Below are 20,115 nucleotides of genomic sequence, written 5' to 3'. Positions count from 1 at the left end.
TGGAGCCTAGGACAACACACTGGAGGCAGACTAACACAGATAGCAGCAAAGTAATTTTCTGTCTCTTGGAGGGTTGGGTGGGTTTTTGTTTTCTTTTTTTTTTTTTTTTCTCTCCTCTTTTTCTTGTTGTTTTCAAAGCAAGAAAGTGCTTGAGAGCTCTGGAAAAAGAGAGCAGGATCAGAACTCCTCGTGGACGTTGCGTGCATAGTCCATAAGCTTGCTGCCTGTGAAGTATTCACTGTACTTCAGGATCTCCTCCAGCTCCAGGTGGTGGTTTTGGTTTTCATCTGCTACTGCTATCATTTGCTTGGCTTCATTGAGGGCATTGTATTCATTCATAGGATCCATGTATTCCTACAAAAATAGGCAAGAAAAATCATTTCCCATCACTAAGCACACAGCTCTGCACATCAGAGCCACAGAACAGTAGGGGGTTGGGAGGCTCCTCTGGAGATGAGGGTCACAGAATCATTGGAGCAGGCTGCCCAGAGAGGTTGTGGAGTCTCCCTTCTCTGGAGACATTCAGAATCCATCTGATTGTGTTCCTCTGTGAACTGCCTTAACTGATCCTGCTTTGGTAAGAGGGTTGGAAGGGACCTCTGAACACCAAGTCACAGAACCACTGGAGCAGGCTGTCCAGAGAGGTTGTGGAGTCTCCTCTGGAGATGTTCAAAACCCATCTGTGATCTGTGTTTCTGTGTGACCTGCCCTAGGTGATCCTGCCCTGGTAGAAAGGTTGGACTGGATGATCTGTTGAGGTCCTGCCAAAGCAGGATCCCCCAGGGCAGGTCACACAGGAATGCATCCAGAAGGGTCTTGAAAGTCTCCAGAGAAAGAGACTCCACAATCTCTCTGGACAGCCTGCTCCCAGCTTTATTAGATCTAAGCCTCACTTCTGCCCACCAAAGTCCAAAAAGGCCATAAATGAGAATCTACCACTCAAAAACAGTTTGGTTTTGTTAGAAGAGGAAAAAGCCTGTGACAAAAAGGAGATCTCTGCCATTTTCTAGGCTGCTGGGGCCTCAGGCTTTGTTGGTCCTTGGGGTTGGTTTGCTGTTTTGGGTTTTGGTTTTTTTTGTTTGCTTTATTTTTGGCTGTTTTGTTTTGTTTGTTTTTTAATGAATAATACAGATTGTAAGTTACACCTTTAGTAACAGAAAATGTGACTCATTGTCCCATTAACTAATGCACCTAATGAAGTCTGTGACTTGCTTTCATCCACTCCCAAATCCACCCAAGTGTCTGTGTGACCCAAAACCCTGTGAGCAACAATCAGGGGAGGAAAACTCTTAACAAAAAGCATTAACACCACCTGCAAGCACTCCAGAGCACCACCACAATCTAAAGTCTTCTACACACTGGAAGTTCAAATAGTTTTGGACTCCACTGAAGCAGTTTCAATCCTGTGTTTACAAACTATTGGTTTTCAAAACCCTAGAACAAACCATGTGAGGAACTTACCTCCAGCTCCTCCATTGTGACAATGCCATCATGGTTAGCATCAATGACCTCCTCAAATTCCTTCCTTCTGTCTTTCACCCAGTCATCATCAATATCTTGAGCTTGCTGGTTCTCTACAGTCCCAACAGGCAAGGAAATGAATTCTGAAAGGGTGAGCTTCTTATCTCCATCTTGATCTGCAAGAGGAGCACACAGAAACTGAAAAGAATTGCTTTTGTGTCAGAGATGCCACTGGTACAATCCTGACTCTAACAGAGAAAAGAAGAGTTACCATTTCTATCTTGGATCAGCCACAACTGGGTGTTGTGGCACACATAAAATGTTTTGGAAGGCTAAAAACCATACAGAATATACTAAAATATCATTTTCCTGAAGGACACACTGGCACCAGGGAGAAATTCATGACAGAGGGAGGTGGGGAGACCCTGGAACAGGTTGCCCAGGAAGGTTGGGGATGCCTCCTCCCTGGAGGTGTTCAAGGCCAGGCTGGATGAGGCCTTGGGCAACCTGGGTTAGTGGGAGGGTGGTTGGACCTAGATGATCTCTAAGGTCCCCTCCAACCCAAACCATTCTGGGAATCTGTGATTTTTCTTAGAACCCTCAGCCATTTATTTCCATGGTCATGGCTGTGCATCACAATTCCTACAGAGCTGCTGTATTGGGGAGGGACAAAGCAATCAGTGCCCTCCCCTTCAGAACATGTCCATGGTTTACAGGACTTGACTATTTATTTACTATACATCTACTACAGCTACAGCAACCCTACAATGCAGCAGCACTGCAGTGTAAAGCAGTGTCAGCTGATCCTCTTTGTGTGAGGTACTCAGAATATCCTTCCAACATCTAATGTTGTGCTGCTCTTTACCACCCAGAGTCTAAATTTAGTCTTGAGAGACACACAGACAACTCCATAGAGGTGCCAGCATTTGTGCCAACAGTTTCTTACTCATCACATCCTCTGATGTGCAGAGCAGAGCAAACAATATGTGCCAAAATTGCAGGCTGATCCACAACAGTGCAAGGCCCTAACAACACAGTCACAGAATGGTTTGGGACGGAAGGGACCCTAAAGATCATTCAGTTCCAACCTCCTGCCATGGGCAGGGACATCTCCCACCAGCCCAGGTTGCTCAAGGCCTCATCCAACCTGGCCAGGGAGGGGACATCCAGAACTTCCCTAGGCAATCTGTTCCAGTGTCTCCCCACCATCACTGGAAAGAATTTCTTCCTAATCTCCAGCCTAAATCTGCCCTCCTCAAGCTTCAATCCATTTCCTCTCATCCTATCACTACAAACCCTTGTAAAAAGTCCCTTTCCAGCTCTCCTGTAGTCCCCTTCAGGCTGCTTCAAGTCTCCCTGGAGCATTCTCCAGGCTGAACAGCCCCAACTCTTCCAGTCTGTCCCCACAGGGGAGGATCTCCAGTCCTCTGACCATCTCCTCTGGACCTACTCCAGCAGTTCCATGTCCCTCTCATGCTGGGGGCACCAGAACTAGAGGCAGTGCTCCAGGTGGGGTCTCAGCAGAGCAGAGGGGCAGAATCCCCTCCCTATCCTGCTGGGCACACTTTTGACACAGTTCACATCTACACAGCAAAATGATTTGCAAGTCAACAGCTCCCCAGGAAGTGTGTTTCAAAAATCTCATACCCAAATCTCTGATGATTTCTTTCACCATGAACTTCAGCATTCCTCTGCTGTGCTCTGGGTGAAGGAAGGACAAGAACTCTTCTTCATTCAAGAGCAGATCAGGAGGTGGGTTGTCAGCTTGGTACCACCGATCCTTCAGGTTATCCAGAACTTCCTGAGCTAGAAATGGAAGCAAATTGATGCTGTCACCTTCAATCTGATTAAAGTTCCAACAGGGATGACCTCTGCTATCTGACAGATCACCTGAGTTCAACACCCAGGGGAAATTAGTGCTTGGGAGGAAATAAAGTGCAATTAGTTTGTGCTGAAACACTGGGAAAGGTCCTTTAAGCAAACAACTGAACTGGAATTAGGAGATGAAAATAAAGATTTAGCTGCACCTGTATCAAAACTCTACCACATCAAGTGAAAAGTGGTGTCCTGTCAGTATTGGGAGCTGGTTCTAATCCAGCTTTGTTCAGCAGTTCTTGTTCTCCTTATTTTCATCATTTTGAAGCCCACTACAAACACAAATCTTTCACCTGCCTCAACAGCTTGCTTCTGAATAAATCATTTTTGTGTCCTACCTCAAAGCAGTCCTGCACAATGGCACAGTCAAAATATTGAGGCCTAGGGGAACTTGGACAGCTTCTCTACAAAGCATCTATTGAAACAATAATAGAAGCAAAGGCACAGAGCAAGACTAGAAAAGCTGTGAGGAGGCTTCTGCCCTGCCCCTGCTCCTTCTTTCTTCATTCATCCTGTCAAAAGTTCAGAATTTAAAAGAATTGCCTACCCAGAGAGAACTTAACATCCTTGCACTCAGAGGCACCATGCAGTACTTCAAGCCTGAAAATGTGACTTATCTGGACTCTAAGAGGGTTAAGAGAAAAGAAAGCCTGGAAATAAAGGAGAGATGCTAAGCTAAGTGCCAGTAAATACCTTTAGTCCTGTTACTGAAAGACACAAGCACTTGTTCCTCCTTTCAGCTGTCTGTTCCATTCTGACTATTGAACCTTGCCTGTATTTTATTAGTGTATTCACAGAATGGGTTGGGTTGGAAGGGACCTCAAAGATCATCCAATTCCAACCCCCTGCCATGGGCAGGGACACCTCCCACCAGCCCAGGTTGCTCAAGGCCTCATCCAACTTCATCTTGAATACCTCCAGGGAGGGAGTATCCACAGCCTCCCTGGGCAACCTGTTCCAGTGTCTCCCCACCCTCACTCTAAAGAATTTCTTCCTAATCCCCAGTCTCAATCTCTCCTCCTCCATCTGAAATCCATTGCCCCTTGTCCTGTCACTACAAGCCCTTGTAAAAAGTCCCTCCCCAGGAGAGAAATAGTTTTGCTGCAAGGAGCAAATGCAAGTTGAAGTCCAGGTGTCCCACCTCAGCATCACCATCTCTTCACATTTCCACCTCTTTCATTTCACCTCACACCTTGCCAACAAGCACTGAAGCAAATCTGTCTTAAGGTCAAGTGAGAATCATGACTTGTAAATGAGTTGCTGCTAAAAATATGCATCTGATTTGAAGAAAACAGAAAACGCAATCCTCCCCTGCAAAACACAACACATTGGGTACACCTAGTACTCCTGTACATAACCAGAGAGTAAAGAAAAACCACCTGTGTGGAGTATTTTGACTGCTGTAGGCATTTTCTAAATGACACAGTGGAAAAAACAGTGTCAGGAGCACACTCCCCTATCTGCCAAAGACATTCAGAGTCTAACCTGAAGCATTTGTTTTCCCACAGGTGTTAAAGACACTCTGAAAGACTTCAAGTCTACATAACCAACTTTTTAGAAGTGGATTAAACTGTCTGAAACAGTTCCTGAATGCTTTGGGTTGTTGAGTTACAAGAGGAAGGGAAAAAAAAAAATAAACCACCAATGGCTGCATTTCCATTTTTGAACTGCAAGTTGCCATGAAAGGTTTGGTCTTCAGGGAATGTTTTTCTGTGAAGAGTAAAGAAAACCTTCAGAGACTTAACATGAATCTGGGGGGCAGGTTTGTGAATGGCAAGTTTTAGTTATAGCAATGACAGAAGTAGACAGAGAATAATCCTAGGATGGCTCAGGTTGGAAGGGACCGCAGAGATCACCTCCTCCAACCCCCCTGCCATGGGCAGGGACACCTCTCAACTCAACTCAGCTGCTCAAGGCCTCATCCAACCTGGCCTTGGACACTCCCAGGGAGGGGACATCTACAACCTTCCTGGGCAACCTCTTCCAGTGTCTCCCTACCCTCTCTGGAAAGAATTTCTTCCTAAATCTCCAGTCTCAATCTCCCCTCCTCAAGCTTCAATCCATTCCCTCTCATCCTCTCACTCCAAGCCCTTGTCAAAAATCCCTCCCCAGCTCTCCTGTAGCCTCCTTCAGGTACTGGAAGGCTGCTCTAAGGCGTCCCTGGAAGCCTTCCCTTCTCCAGGCTGAACAGCCCCAACTCTCTCAACCTGTTGTAGCCCGGGTGCCCAAACTGCCCTGTGCCCCGGCACCCCAAACCACCCTGTGCCCCTGCACCCCAAACCGCCCTGTGCCCCTGCACCCCAAACCGCCCTCTGCCCCTGCACCCAAACCGCCCTGTGCCCCGGCAACCCAAACCGCCCTGTGCCCCTGCACCCAAACCGCCCTGTGCCCCTGCACCCCAAACCGCCCTCTGCCCCTGCACACCAAACCGCACTCTGCCCCTGCACACCAAACCGCCCTCTGCCCCTGCACCCAAACCGCCCTCTGCCCCTGCACCCCAAACCGCCCTCTGCCCCTGCACACCAAACCGCCCTCTGCCCCTGCACACCAAACCGCCCTCTGCCCCTGCACACCAAACCGCCCTGTGCCCCAGCACCCAAACCGCCCTCTGCCCCAGCACCCCAAACCGCCCTCTGCCCCAGCACACCAAACCGCCCTCTGCCCCTGCACACCAAACCGCCCTCTGCCCCGGCACCCAAACCGCCCTCTGCCCCTGCACCCAAACCGCCCTCTGCCCCGGCACCCAAACCGCCCTCTGCCCCGGCACCCAAACCGCCCTGTGCCCCTGCACACCAAACCGCCCTCTGCCCCGGCACCCAAACCGCCCTCTGCCCCTGCACCCAAACCGCCCTGTGCCCCTGCACACCAAACCGCCCTCTGCCCCTGCACCCAAACCGCCCTGTGCCCCGGCAACCCAAACCGCCCTGTGCCCCGGCAACCCAAACCGCCCTCTGCCCCGGCACCCAAACCGCCCTCTGCCCCTGCACCCAAACCGCCCTCTGCCCCGGCAACCCAAACCGCCCTCTGCCCCTGCACCCAAACCGCCCTCTGCCCCTGCACCCAAACCGCCCTCTGCCCCTGCACCCAAACCGCCCTCTGCCCCGGCAACCCAAACCGCCCTCTGCCCCGGCAACCCAAACCGCCCTCTGCCCCTGCACCCAAACCGCCCTCTGCCCCTGCACCCAAACCGCCCTCTGCCCCTGCACCCAAACCGCCCTCTGCCCCTGCACCCAAACCGCCCTCTGCCCCGGCAACCCAAACCGCCCTCTGCCCCTGCACCCAAACCGCCCTCTGCCCCGGCAACCCAAACCGCCCTCTGCCCCTGCACCCAAACCGCCCTCTGCCCCTGCACCCAAACCGCCCTCTGCCCCTGCACCCAAACCGCCCTCTGCCCCGGCAACCCAAACCGCCCTCTGCCCCTGCACCCAAACCGCCCTCTGCCCCGGCACCCAAACCGCCCTCTGCCCCTGCACCCAAACCGCCCTCTGCCCCTGCACCCAAACCGCCCTGTGCCCCTGCACCCAAACCGCCCTCTGCCCCGGCACCCAAACCGCCCTCTGCCCCGGCACCCAAACCGCCCTCTGCCCCGGCAACCCAAACCGCCCTGTGCCCCTGCACCCAAACCGCCCTCTGCCCCGGCAACCCAAACCGCCCTCTGCCCCTGCAACCCAAACCGCCCTCTGCCCCGGCACCCAAACCGCCCTGTGCCCCGGCACAAGCTTCAGAACACTCCTTAAGCTCCACACATTCAATTATTTTTCATCATACAGCCCCAAAAAGGAGACTTTGACACTAGAGTGCAGAGATAACTTTGGGCTACCACCCTCAGGAAGAGGTAGATAACCAGTTTGAGTTTCCCAAACAAGGCTGGTTACCCAGGTAGGAAACTGACTCTGTGCAGACTTCCCTTATTCAGCAAATCTTTTCTATCTTGATGAGCATTCCTGTAAACTGCTCTTAACCACACTGCCAGAGAACACGCTGCACAGGTGTTTTCCCTGCCAGAGAAAACTTCAAAGGCTCATTTGCATTTTAGTTGCTTTTTGATCAATGGAAAATATCACATCAGCCCCTTTTCAATGACTAATTCCTGCAAGGAAAGGCTAAGGCTTTAGTGCTGCACTGCACAGTCAGTTTAAACACTTTGAAAGTGAGGGGGGGAAGCAGGGAGATTACTCTGTGAAGAGTGAAAAAACAGATTCAGATGAATGCTTGATCATTTCTTTCTTGTTACTTCTGAATCTAAGATCTCATTTCCTCCTCCATCCTTTCCCCACTTCCAAAAGCCCTCCCTTAATAAACTAGAATCTCTTTCTCTCTCTAAATAACTTAAATGAACCATGAAAGATTTGTTAGGCAGCCTTCTGCTATTAGCTCCTAGGATGCTTTGCAGTCCCTCAGCAGGTAATTATTTAACACAACCCTGTTTGGGGGCCACAGGCACCCCTCAGATTTAGAGCAGGAATTGTCAACAGCAGCTCCCTTCCCTTTGGAGCACCAAGGGACTTGGCTCCCCTGCTAACAGCTCCATGGGCCACAGATCTGACAAAGTTTAGCAGGCTGCTACCAGTAAATGAACTGCAAACTGTTCAAATAGGCACAAAGCAACCAAGATTTTTTCAGTGTTCAGTAGTTACAGTGAGAGTGTCAGGATGGTAGACTTGAGCTGGAAAAGGAAATGATTACTTCTGCCTTAAGATTTAGACATTAGTTGTGTAGAAGCACAAGAACAACTCAAACACTCATCTTCTGTATCAACAAACAGGGTTTTGCCATCAGAAAAGAAAAACCCAACACACTTCCAATGATTAGCACTTACTTTCTTCATCTATTTTCAGCTCCTCGTTGTTTCTGATCTTCTCTGCAATCTCTTTCTCGTTGAAGCCTTTACTTGCCAAAAATTTAACTTTATATTCATCCCAGGACACGTGGCCTGTAAGAAAGAGTCACATAAAGCACTTAAATGACAAACTTTTGTTTAAGTAAGTTCATAGATTCATAGAACAGTTGGGGTTGGAAGGGACCTTCAAGATCACATAGTGACAAATCTCCTGCCATGGGCAGGTACACCTCCCACCAGCCCATGTTGCTCAGGGCCTCATTCTTGAACACCTCCAGGGAGGGGGCATCCACCACTTCCCTGGGCAACCCATTCCAGTGTCTCCCCACCCTCACTGTCAAGAATTTCCTGATCTCCAATCTAAATCTGCCCTCTTTCAGCTTCAACCCATTCCCTCTCATCCTATCACCACAAACCTTTGCTAAAATTCCTTAAGAGCACCTGCTGAGATCTTTTAGTCCAGCACTGTAAAAACCACCCTGAGCTTCCTGAATGGCAACACGGAAACTATCACCCAATTCCCTTTTATCTTGCTTTAAAGCAGACACAGGCCTCACAAAAATAAAACTTCTTTCTGTCACACTCCTCACCCCATCCCTGCCAGAGCCACTTGTTACAATTTCCTGTGACCACAGCAGTCACCACAGAACTGCAGTGCTGGCTGGGGTGTGGGATTGCTTCATTCGCTCTATTGTCTTCTGTAGGGATCCAAATTGTGACTACAGCAATCCAGAGGCACTTGGGGTTTGCCACAGCCCACGTGAAGAGCAGCCAAAACCTAGCAACTGACTTCATCAGGAGATGGAGGAATTGGGCAGCCTGGGCAGCCTGCTCTGAATGATCCTGCCCTGGGCAGGGGGGGTTGCATTGGATGACCTCCAGAGGTCCCTTCCAACCTCTGCCATGGTATGGTGTTGGGGTTCTGGGGTGCTGGGGGGCTTCTTACCATCCCCATCAGGGTCCACAGCTCGGAAGTGCATTTTATTTTCTTCCACAGCTTCCTGGAAATGTTCATCTGTCTTCTCCATGATCCAACGCTGCATCTCTTTTGCCCCTATTTTTTTGTCATTATTTATATCTACCCTGTGGAGGAAGGAAGATTTTTAGATTTGAGGCTTGAGATGAGGAACAACTTATTTTTTAAACTCTAAATTGCTTTATAATCCACAAAGGCTGCTGCAGAAAAGAATCAATCTAGAAACCCTCTCTGGATGTGCACATTCTTTCCAGTACAGGGTGAACCAATCAGCCATTTATTTAATAATTAATTAATTTCATCATTCAATTTAAGTCCCTACAACATGTAGGTTAGTCCTCAGTTTAAACACCCAGGAACACTTCACTTTGCTCTCAGTTAACTCATTTCACTGTTTTGTTTCTGAGTAACTCTGTGAGGCTGAGGAAACCACAAACACATCACTCATGGCACAGCAGCTCTTTTCCCTCTTGGCTCAGCTGCTGCAGACTTCCACTGCTTGGAAAAAATTCCATCTCTAACATTCTCTCAAACCACTAACTCCCTCTTCAAGGTTCTCTTGTCCAAGTCCTTTTTACCTGGACCTTCCAAGATATCTCTGTGTCTGCCTAAATCCCACCACAACTGTCCTGACCATCAAGAACAATGAAAGTAAGATGAGTAACCCTGGGGCAAGGGCTTCCATACAATCACAGAATGGATTGGGATGGAAGGGACCTCCAAAGGTCATCCAGCCCAACCCCTCTGCAGTCAGCAGGGACATCCTCCACTAGATCAGGTTGCTCAGAGCCTTGTCTAGCCTCACCTTGAACATCTCCAGGGATGGAGTCTCAACCACCTGCCTGGGCAACCTGTACTTCTTAAACATAAAAATCAGAGTTGAAGAACAAATACCAAAGGCTTGCATGTCACTTGAAGGGGGTTTGGAGCAGCTTATTCAGTAGTTATTAAAAAATACATAACAGTACTTGAAACTGCAAAGACATCACTGACATTTATGAGGCAGGGCTCTATTTCAAGCACAGCAAACCCACTCTTGTTCAATTTTAAGAACAACAACAACAAAGACAACAAAAAAATCCCCAGTTCGGTTCTGGTTTTTATCTTTTCTCACTGTCTTTGGTTTTTAATCTGTCGTGTTTTGGGTTTGTTTTTTTTTTTTTTCTCTAATCACTGCCTGAACAGTGTTGAAGTGTTAGCATTGAAACTGAAGTTATAAAGTATGTGATTTGCTGTTAAATGTCAACTAAATGTTAAAGGCTTAAGCAAAATAACCCCAGCACCTCGTTTTTTTGACAACACTGAGCTCTATTAATAAATGCAGCATTAAGGTGGTTTAAATATTCACAGACACATACAATGGGTTGGGTTGGATGGGACCTTCAAGATCATCCAGTTCCAACCCTCTGCCATGAGCAGGGACACCTCCCACCAGCCCAGCTTGCTCAAGGCCTCATCCAGCCTGGCCTTGAACACCTCCAGAGAAGGGACAGCCACTGGGTTGTTGCCCTGGGCAACCTGTTCCAGTGTCTCCCCACCCTCACTGGAAAGAATTTCTTCCTGATGTCCAAGCTAAATCTGCCCTCCTCCAGCTTCACATCTTTCCACACATGCACAGGCTCTGCACCAGTGACTTTTCAGTGTCAATGGCCAGCCCAGGAAAATGCTCATGTTTCCCTCACACCACCTTGCACTTAGCAGGTGAAGAAATGTGGGGTTTGATATGGAACCAAAAGGGAAAACAAAGCATTTTCCCCCCTCTACATTTAACATTCTAGTTTCCTCAGATCAAAGCCATCAAACTTAACTACTTCCAAACTGTACTTCCCATCTAAATCACATCACATGAGGGACTTTTTAAGGTTGTCAGGTTGTGATAGGACTGGGGGGAATGGAACAAAACTAGAAATGGGGAGATTCAGACTGGATGGTAGGAAATTCTTCCCCATGAGGGTGGTGAGGCACTGGAACAGGTTGCCCAGGGAGGTGATGGAAGCCTCATCCCTGGAGGTTTTGAAGGCCAGGCTGGATGTGGCTGTGAGCAACCTGCTGTGGTGTGAGGTGCCCCTGCCCATGGCAGGGGGGTTGGAAAGGAACTCAAGGATCATCCAGTTCCAACGCTAACAATTCTATGATTCTATAGCTGGAGAAGAAGGTAACAATCATCCCACTTATTGCTCTTCCAGCTCTTGGAAGTCCACCTATGCTCTGCTGCCACAGTGCACAAGAAGCCTGCAGTGACTCAGATGTTAATGAGCTACCAGGCACTCACTGTACCAAGCAGGCAGAAATCCTTCCAGTGTCTACCAACAGCACTTCTGCTTCTGAGAGCAACACTTAAAATCATTTGAAACAACCTGCTGTGAGGTTACCACCTCAGGAGATAAGAAGAAAGGCCTGCCCAGGCTTGCCTAGATAACCACCTATTCAAAAAGGGCTGCTGAAAGCACTTCCACTAACAATAACCAGCTGGGATAATTGTGTGCTGCTAAACAACCTAACACTGATAAGGGAAACTGATTTTCTAACACAGGGATGGGCAATCTGTGTTCTGAGGCAGGCATTGGGCACTCCAAAGGTGGTAGTGAAGAGTGGGACATCCCAAAGCACTCCTAACAAAACATCCCACTAAAGTGACTTCAGAGAATGAAATAATAAAGAGTGGCAAAATGTCTTTTGTTCTCTCAGTCATGTGCAGCCTGCTTGCCTAGGATGAAAAAAAAAAATGAAAAAGAAAAGCTTGGAGAGCTTTTGTTCCATGTTTCAACTTTATTCTCAGTCACCCTGTGAGATAAGGATGTAAGCTTTGGATTGATTGCTTGGTACCATGCTGGCAGGTCACAGAAGGGACCTCCAAAGGTCTCTGATCCTACCCAAGTGCAAATAAATCCAATTCTGCCACCTTGTGTCTCCAATGCACAGATTTTGATTGTCATTTCCACCACGTTTCCTGACCCCCAAGCATCTGGCAGCCTATTAGCTGACACAAACCTTACACCTTAATAACATGAACAAAGTATGATCACGGAATGGCTTAGGTTGGAAGGGTCCTCAGAGATCATCTGTTCCAACCTCCCCACCACAGGCAGGGATGCCTCTCAACTAGACTCAGCTGCTCAAGGCCTCATCCAACCTGGACCTAAACATCTCCTGGCCTTGATGCATCCACAGCCTCCCTGAGCAACCTGCTTCAGAGTCTCACCACCCTGGTATTGAAGAACTTCTTCCTCAGCTCCAGTCTAACCCTGCTCTACCTCAGCTTCTAATATTCCCCCTTGGCCTGGCTCTAGACACCCTCACTGTGGCCTTGGCCTGCCCTGGCAGGCAGCTCTAAGTTCCCCTTGGAGTCTTCTCCTCTCCAGGCTGAACACCCTCAGCCTGTCCTCCCAGCAGAGCTGCTCCAACCTTTGGATCATCTCTGTGGCCTCCTCTGGCCTCACTCCAGCAGATCTGTGTCCTTCTGATGCTGGGGACACCAGAACTGACTGCACTATTGGAGCTGCGGTCTCAGCAGAGTCATGGGGCAGAATCCCCCCTCCTGCCCTGCTGGCCACAACTCCTCTTGCTGCAGCCCAGCACACAGCTGCCTTCTGGGCTGCATGAAGGCACTGCTGGCTCATGGTGAGCTTCTCATCAATCAATACACACCCAGGTCTTTTTCTCCAGTGCTACTCTCAACCCACTCTGCACCCAGCCTAGATTTGTGGCCCAGGGCTTTCCCCCTCATTATTACAATTTCCAAGCATTACAGAAAAAACTGCAAATTAGGATGCTGCACAGTTCTTGGCACTGCACAGAACTTACTTTGAAAAGATGGCCATGAGCTTCTTCCTGTTTTTTCTGGGTTCTGAATCTTCCTCAAACTCTTCCATCTCTTTTCCTAGAAAAACTTCTTGATGAAATTCCTTGTTGAGATGTCCATCCATCTCCATTTTGACCCCGTTCAAGTGATCTGGGGGCAAGATCTCATTCTCATCTTTGCTGTCAGCTGGCTTTTCTTTGAGGGCAGAGTTATTTGCAGGCCTTGCATACACATCCATCAAAAGAAATATAAAGAGAAGGGACAAATAGAGAGATCCCAAACTGCAGAGAAAGGCCTGTCTTGACATCATTTTTTTTTCCTCCTTTTTATTCCAAGTATTTGCTGATTAAATGACTGCAAATGGACTAAAACGATCCTAAAAAAGAAAACAAAAAGGAAGAAACAGATGCAAATGGAACTCTGGAAAACTGTGTCACTAATAAAAGATCTCCTAACATTCAGAAGTCCACCCACACAAATATTTGCTGTGGAAGAACTAAAAAAACAAACAAACAAACAAACAAAAAAAAAAACCAAAACCCTATGGGAATAATAAAATGAAGCTGTATCAGCTTTCAGTCTGCCACAACCTCTGCCAAAGGACTTTGGATGATAATATCCTTTAAAGGGCCCGGTTATACTCTGAAAGCTGCCTTCAGGTGCCATGGCATGTGCTGGCCTGGCAACTGAGACCTAAACATTTAGCACACGAAGCACTTAGAGTCTGAATGTGCAACCCAAGCTCAGCCCGTGGCAACGTCCCAAATAGCAGCACTGCTGCAGAAACAGCCACGACAGCACAACAGCCTCCACAGACCTCAACAAGATCACCTCTTCAGAAAGGCTAGAAGACGGAAAGGTCACTTTCGGAAAGAGATGGCCGAGTTTGTATGACCAACGCCAGCGTGCAAAGCGGAGCTAGGAAGGCAGAGGCGACAGCCGGCAGAAAAAGCAGCCCCCAGGGGCGGGTTTGTCATGAGCTGCTTGCTGCCGCCGCGTGAAAATCACTGCCACAGGAGTTCGGAGGGCGCTGGGACAGGGAACAGGACCTCAGCCCAACAGACAGAGCGGCGAGGAGCATGAAGTCCACAGATCCACGGAACACAGCAGAGCCCCGGGCAGGGGAGCCCACCCAGACCAGCTCTCCACCGGGGCTGCCCTGCCCTGCCCGACTCCAAGGGTTGTGGCGGTCCTCACGCCGCTCCAGCAAGGGCCACACGCACTCACCGAAATCTCCGAGGCGCTGGCGGTGGTCTCCTCCCTGCAAGAGGGGGACGCGACCTTCTAGAACCGTGACAGGCCGCGGGGAAGCCAGCCTCAGCCTCAGCCTCACCGTCCCTCACCCTGATGCCTCGGCCCCCGCGGTGGCTGCTAACGGAAGGACGTCACCGGTGCGGAGGTCCCCGAGCCCCCTCCCGCCCGGCCAGAGGGAGGAGAACAGGGCGGGCAAGACGCACTTACGTTTAAATAACGTCAGAGCGCAGTGCGTGTGGGAGCGGCCATCTTGAAGACGGGCAAGGAAGCGCCCTGTTCCCTCACAGAAGGTCCTTCCAGATCCATAAGACCTGACAGGTTGCCGTGGCCCGGTAAAGAAGGAAGACGAAACTCTGCAGTGCTAAAATTTCTAAATAGTTTTTGTCGCACGCTGTTCCTTACCTCAGTTAATGATAAGGCAGACTTCCTTCTCCAAGCGTGAAAGACTTTTTACTTCCCTGTCAGGTCCTGGCTATACGTGTATCTCTAGTTTTGTGCTTACCCGTTTCGCTCGGCAGTCTCTAAAATATGTAACACGCCGCTACCAAAGCTTATGAAATCAGAACATCAGCTAGCTAGCTAACACACAGCTATTTTCACAAGGCAACGTGCTCTCCTGCGCCACAACGCAGCACCAAAGCCTCCATCGAGGCTGCAAGCCCAGCCAGCCGAGGCGCAGCTCCTCTGTAGGCTCAAAACGCAACTCCCGCGGCTTCACTTGCCCTGACCCAAAACCTGCCAACACAGCACATTGTGCCCGGAACCAAAATGGCCGCATCTCAGCCTCTCCTGCCCTGCTGCAAGATGGCCGCTGACAGGCGCTGTCGTGTGCGGTCAGATGATGCGAGGCGCAGCCACTCCTCCTGCCCCACAAGGCAAGCGGCGAGCGAAGCGGAGGCCGCTGTCACACACCGGGCCAGAGTCGGAGGCCCAGCAGGGACACAGCCACTCCTCCCGACCTGAGCCGCCGCTTCCCCGAGGAGAAGGGGACAAGGCAAGAAGGAGATATGGAACCTCCTCTAAGGAACGGCGAAGCGCGGTGAGGTTGCCCCTGGAAGCTTGTCCCCTCTCGGCAGCCGTAAGCTGTCAGCCCTTCGGGGGCGGGACTCCTGCCGTTCCCGCCTAAATTTTGGGGGTCCCTGAGAGGCAGGGGGCTGCGGTTGGGCCCGCTTGCTTCATCGAGGCCCTGCAGCCATGAAGCTGCTGCGCTTGCTGTGCCGCCACAAGACAGCCCTGGGCCTGGGCGGCCTGTCACTGTTCGCCGTGGTCCTGCTTTACCTGGCCAAGTGCACCTCGGAGGGCCTGCGACCCTTGCCAGCCTCTCGTGGGCTGCCGCACAACCAGCCTGCAGCTCTGTCACCTCGGGGTGCCAGAGGGCCGCAGCTCCCCGCAGTCCCACCGCCTTCCCCTGAGGAAACAGCCTTCCTGGCCGTGCTGATCACCAGTGGCCCCAAGTACAGCGAGCGTCGCAGCATCATCCGCAGCACGTGGCTGTCGGGCGCCGGGCGACCTCCTCATGACGACATCTGGAGCCGCTTTGTGATCGGCACCGCAGGGCTGGGGGCAGAGGAGCTTCATAGCCTGGAGGTGGAGCAGAGCCGGCACAGAGACCTCCTCCTGCTGCCGGAGCTGCGGGATTCCTACGAGAACCTGACTGCAAAAGTCCTGGCCACTTACGTCTGGCTGGATCAGCACCTGGATTTCCAGTTTGCCCTAAAGGCTGATGATGATACCTTTGTACGTTTGGATGTCCTGGTGGAAGAGCTGAGAGCCAAGGAGCCACGGCGCCTCTACTGGGGCTTCTTTTCTGGCCGTGGCCGAGTGAAATCGGGGGGCAAATGGAAAGAGAGCGCCTGGGTGCTCTGTGACTACTACCTGCCATACGCCCTGGGTGGTGGCTATGTGATTTCTGCCGATCTGGTGCACTATCTGCGTCTGAGCAGAGACTACCTGAACATGTGGCAGAGTGAGGATGTCTCCCTGGGGGTGTGGCTGGCCCCCATCGATGTGAAGAGAGTGCACGACCCTCGTTTTGACACTGAGTATAAGTCGCGAGGTTGCAACAATAAGTACATAGTAACTCATAAGCAGAGCATCGAGGACATGCTGGAAAAGCACCAGACCCTGGCTAAAGAAGGGAAGCTCTGTAAGGAGGAGGTTAAGCTCAGGCTTTCCTACATGTATGACTGGGCAGTGCCTCCTTCACAGTGTTGCCAAAGGAAGGATGGCATCCCATGAGAAGCCTGAGGAAGGAAAAGGCAGAATGTTGTTGGGACTCTGTCAGCTTGGTTACTATTCCAGGGTGAGAATCCCAGTAACTAGGGCTTAAAAACAAAAATTACTCCAAACGATTTTGCACGATTCATTATGTCACAATCAGTGAAACCCTGCAACTCCTGACAGCTACTTGATGTGGCATGAGGTAGAGGTGTTTAAAAAAAAGAGCAGAGAAATGTGACAACAGCAACCAAAAAAGGCTCATGACAGGATTGAAGGCAAATAATAGGTTGCAAATGATGGCTAGCACAGAAAGATTGGGGGACATCACTTGAATGGAAAGTTGCTGGAAGCTTTTTAACAGATTCTAGGATTTATTTGCTAAAGATCATGGCAGGCCTCTATGCTGTCTGTAAGATTGTGAAGCTAGCATCTGCTGTTTGTTGCTTAGCAAGGTTTTGAAGACTGTGATGGGGCAGCATATCTGCTGCTGTGGGAAGAGGTGGCTGGTTACTGACAAAAGCAGTCAAGTGAAGGGGAAAAAAATATTACCTGGGATAGTTGTGGTAGGGGAGGAAGAGAGTCTGATCCTTGGCAGGTGCTCAGACTGACAGGGCTGGAGTTCTTAGACCTTCTGTGTCAGTTGTCTGTAAGTTTTTTGTTGTTTTAAAGACATCCTGTACATAAATCACCTGGCATCTATGGAGTAAGTCTCTAGTTAGAAAGGTAGATGAATTGTGGGCTTTGGCAAATAGAGAATATATTCTCTTTTTGGTGGGGGGAACAAATAGTTCTGCTACCAAGCTAACCTTAGGCATAGGTGTTGTTCTTAGCTTATCCTCCAAACACACTGTGGATGGAGAAACATTTCCTCTCCCAACAGTTTGTCATCTCACTGACTGCTACAAGGTCAGAGATTGTAGGCTTCAGGTTTATATTGTTCTGGATTACTCCTGGAAAGTGTAAATTAGCAGGATTAGATCAGTGGAAGCTACTCAGAATTTCAGACAAGGTTGCCACAACATGGGTACCTCAGCTAAGAAAGTAAACTCTGTGTCTGCTCAACAGAAATAGGTTCCTCCACCTTCCACATTCCTGTTTGAGGAGAACTTTGTCTCTCCTTTCAGGAGATCCATTGCTGTCTAAGAGACTTCATCTCCCAACAGCCACACTGAGATCCCTGAAGCTAAACTCTGAATTCCACCTTCCTCTCCAACAGCACTTTTTAGTGGAACTAAAAATAGTTTCACAGGCAGCCTAAGTGGATTGTTCAAGTGCTCTGTCAGCAAGTGGGATGATGTCCCTTAGTCTACACCACAGGTAACTCCAGTACTGACAGGAGCTTGTCAGCATCAGATGCAGTGTTGAGCAGTGAGTGCAGGCAGGACATTCGTGGCTGGAGAACAGATCACTTCCACACTGTCACCATCTTATTTCTCTTCAGACCTTTAGGTAAGGCTGTAATTCCCAACATTTTTGAGTGGCAGGTCCTCTTAACACATGGAGAGAATTCCTTTCTCCAGTACTGTTACAGAGCTACTGGCTTCCAGTTACCTTTGTCAGCTACAGATCTTTCAGGAGAGGCAAAACTTTTGGGTTTTCTGCCTAAAAGGCTTTTTTAAGGGTGAGATTTCCTCTTTGTTTGCACATTGCACTTTCAAACCATTTCATTCCCTCCTCTCCCTAGCTCAGTGTCTGTTCCCACTTGCAGGAAGGGACAAACTGCAAAGCAAAAAAAAGGGGTGCCAATGTTTTTTGCATCTTAAATTAGCAGGTTAATTCATACCACAGTGATCAGCTATGGGGTTGGGTTCTTTTTGGTTATTCTACTCTTGATTTAATTAAATTGAGGGTTAAGAAAAGTCTTCTGCAGAGGAAACTCATTCTCTTGTTTGAAGAATTTGAGCAAATCTTCCTCTGTTTGGGAAATTTGAACAAATCTTTCTCCCTCTGGAAAATGTGAGCAAATCTTTGACTCCCTTCTAAACCAATCTTCATTGAAGCCAACAAAAAGCTCTTTTAGCATGTGCCTATTCCAAGGCCTGCTTCTCTATAGGCAGCTCTGCTTTCCAGCAAGGTTTACTGTTCATAACCAACAATTTAACCAGATTGCAGGAAGCTTACATTTGGTTTAGCATCTTAAAAAGTCTCTGTGTGCTGTTTGGGGTTGCTGAATATTGTGTGTGTGTGTGTGTTTCAATGCCTGTCATGTGGGTATTTATTTATAATTATTGCCAATGTGTTCTCTATAGGAAAAAATAAGGTAGTTAAGTGTCATGTTACATTTAAGGAGGTACTGTAACATCCAGGGGAATTACCTGTCAAGCTCTACTTGAATTTGCTGCTGTGCAAGCCATTGGGTAAAATACTGGGGTCTGAACTTGCACATCAAGAGTCTGCTGCATGTTTCAAGCTAGGAAGAATGTTTTGTGCAGTACCTGTGCTCTGCACCCATTTTTCCTGTGCTCTGCACCCGTTTCTGTCCAGAACCTGTGCTGGGAACCCATTTGTCCTGTGCTCTGCACCCATTTCTGTCCAGAACCTGTGCTGGGAACCCATTTGTCCTGTGCTCTGCACCCATTTCTGCCCAGAACTCCGTTCATAGAATTGTTTACATTATTGTCCCATCCTTACCTTCTTCCCCACAAAAACCAAAGTGGTTTTCATTCTCCTGGCGTGCATGAAGAGTGTGACCAGCAGGTCAAGGGAGGTTCTCCTCCCTTTCTGCTCTGCCCTAGTGAGATCATGCTGGTTTCTAAGGGTTTTTTTCTTCATAAATATTTTGCATTTTGAGTATTATTGTTAGCATGGAGAAAAATCCTCACCTCAGCTGTTCCAGGTAGCAGTGTTACACCCCCAAGTTAAGCAGCTGTGTGGAGTCTCCAGGCTTCTGTTGGCAGCCATGCAGGACTCCTGTAGAGTTCACCTGTAACATTGTTGAGCTTTTTGTTGTTATTTGCAAATTATTTAAATTCAAAAGCAGGCCTTTAGCATTCCAGCAGAGCTCATTGATACTGGAGAGAAAATAACTGGTCATGGTCATATCCTGGGCTGCATCCAGAGGAGTGTGGGCAGCAGGGCAAGAGAAGGGATTCTGCCCCTTGACTCTGCTCTGCTGAGACCTCACTTCCAATACTGCATCCAGTTCTGGTGTCCCCTTCTGTGTCAGGACACAGAGCTGCTGGAGTGAGTCCAGAGGAGGCCACAAAGATGATCCAAGGGCTGGAGCAGCTCTGCTATTAGGACAGGCTGAGAGAGCTGAGGGTGTTCAGCCTGGAGAGGAGAAGGCTCCAGGGGGACCTCAGAGCTGCCTTCCAATAGCTGAAGGGATCCTGCAGGAAGGCTGCAGAGGGACTTTTCATGAGGATGTCTAGAGCCAGGCCAAGGGGGAATGGTTTGAAGCTGAGGCAGAGCAGGGTTGGACTGGAGCTGAGGAAGAACAAGGGTGATGGGACTCTGGAGCAGGTTGCCCAGGGAGGTAGTTGAGGCCCCATCCTTGGAGATGTTCAAGGCCAAGCTCAACATGGTTCTGAGCAACCTGATCTAGTGGAGGATGTCCCTGCTCACTGCAGGGACCTTTGGAGATCCCTTCCACCCCAAGCCATTCTATGTATATTTTGTTTAGAGCACCCTACCTGCAAGTCTCCAATCTCTTGCTGCCTGTACCTGTGTAAGATAAGCTTTTACCTT

The 20,115-nt window shown here is 49.3% G+C and overlaps 2 protein-coding genes across 2 annotated transcripts; one reads left to right on the top strand and one right to left on the bottom strand.

The window, feature by feature from the left end:
* Positions 1-154: 154 nt before the first annotated feature.
* Positions 155-14,223, bottom strand: SDF4 (stromal cell derived factor 4). Its single transcript, XM_054394934.1, has 7 exons — positions 14,182-14,223; positions 12,957-13,330; positions 9,123-9,259; positions 8,156-8,269; positions 3,109-3,267; positions 1,462-1,637; positions 155-354 (listed from the first exon to the last, which is right to left on the bottom strand). The coding sequence occupies exons 2-7, from the start codon at positions 13,262-13,264 to the stop codon at positions 178-180; spliced, it is 1,071 nt and encodes a 356-aa protein (XP_054250909.1). The 5' UTR covers positions 13,265-13,330; positions 14,182-14,223; the 3' UTR covers positions 155-177.
* A 1,179-nt stretch (positions 14,224-15,402) lies between these two features.
* On the top strand, positions 15,403-16,464 carry B3GALT6 (beta-1,3-galactosyltransferase 6). Its single transcript, XM_054395080.1, has one exon. It carries the CDS (start codon positions 15,403-15,405, stop codon positions 16,444-16,446), a length of 1,044 nt encoding a protein of 347 aa, XP_054251055.1. The 3' UTR covers positions 16,447-16,464.
* Positions 16,465-20,115: the final 3,651 nt, after the last annotated feature.

This window comes from Indicator indicator, chromosome 32 (assembly GCF_027791375.1).
Source record: "Indicator indicator isolate 239-I01 chromosome 32, UM_Iind_1.1, whole genome shotgun sequence".
NCBI classification, from domain to species: Eukaryota; Metazoa; Chordata; class Aves; order Piciformes; family Indicatoridae; genus Indicator; species Indicator indicator.
This window is presented reverse-complemented; position numbering and strand designations above follow the sequence as displayed.

Coding starts and splice junctions, on each gene's coding strand:
- B3GALT6 (XM_054395080.1), top strand. CDS start 15,403: ATGAAGCTGCTGCGCTTGCTGTGCCGCCACAAGACAGCCCTGGGCCTG.
- SDF4 (XM_054394934.1), bottom strand. CDS start 13,264: ATGATGTCAAGACAGGCCTTTCTCTGCAGTTTGGGATCTCTCTATTTG. Junction 8,270..9,122: donor TGTGGACCCTGATGGGGATG/GTAAGAAGCCCC, acceptor TCTTTCTTACAG/GCCACGTGTCCTGGGATGAA. Junction 1,638..3,108: donor AGAAATCATCAGAGATTTGG/GTATGAGATTTT, acceptor CTCCTCTTGCAG/ATCAAGATGGAGATAAGAAG.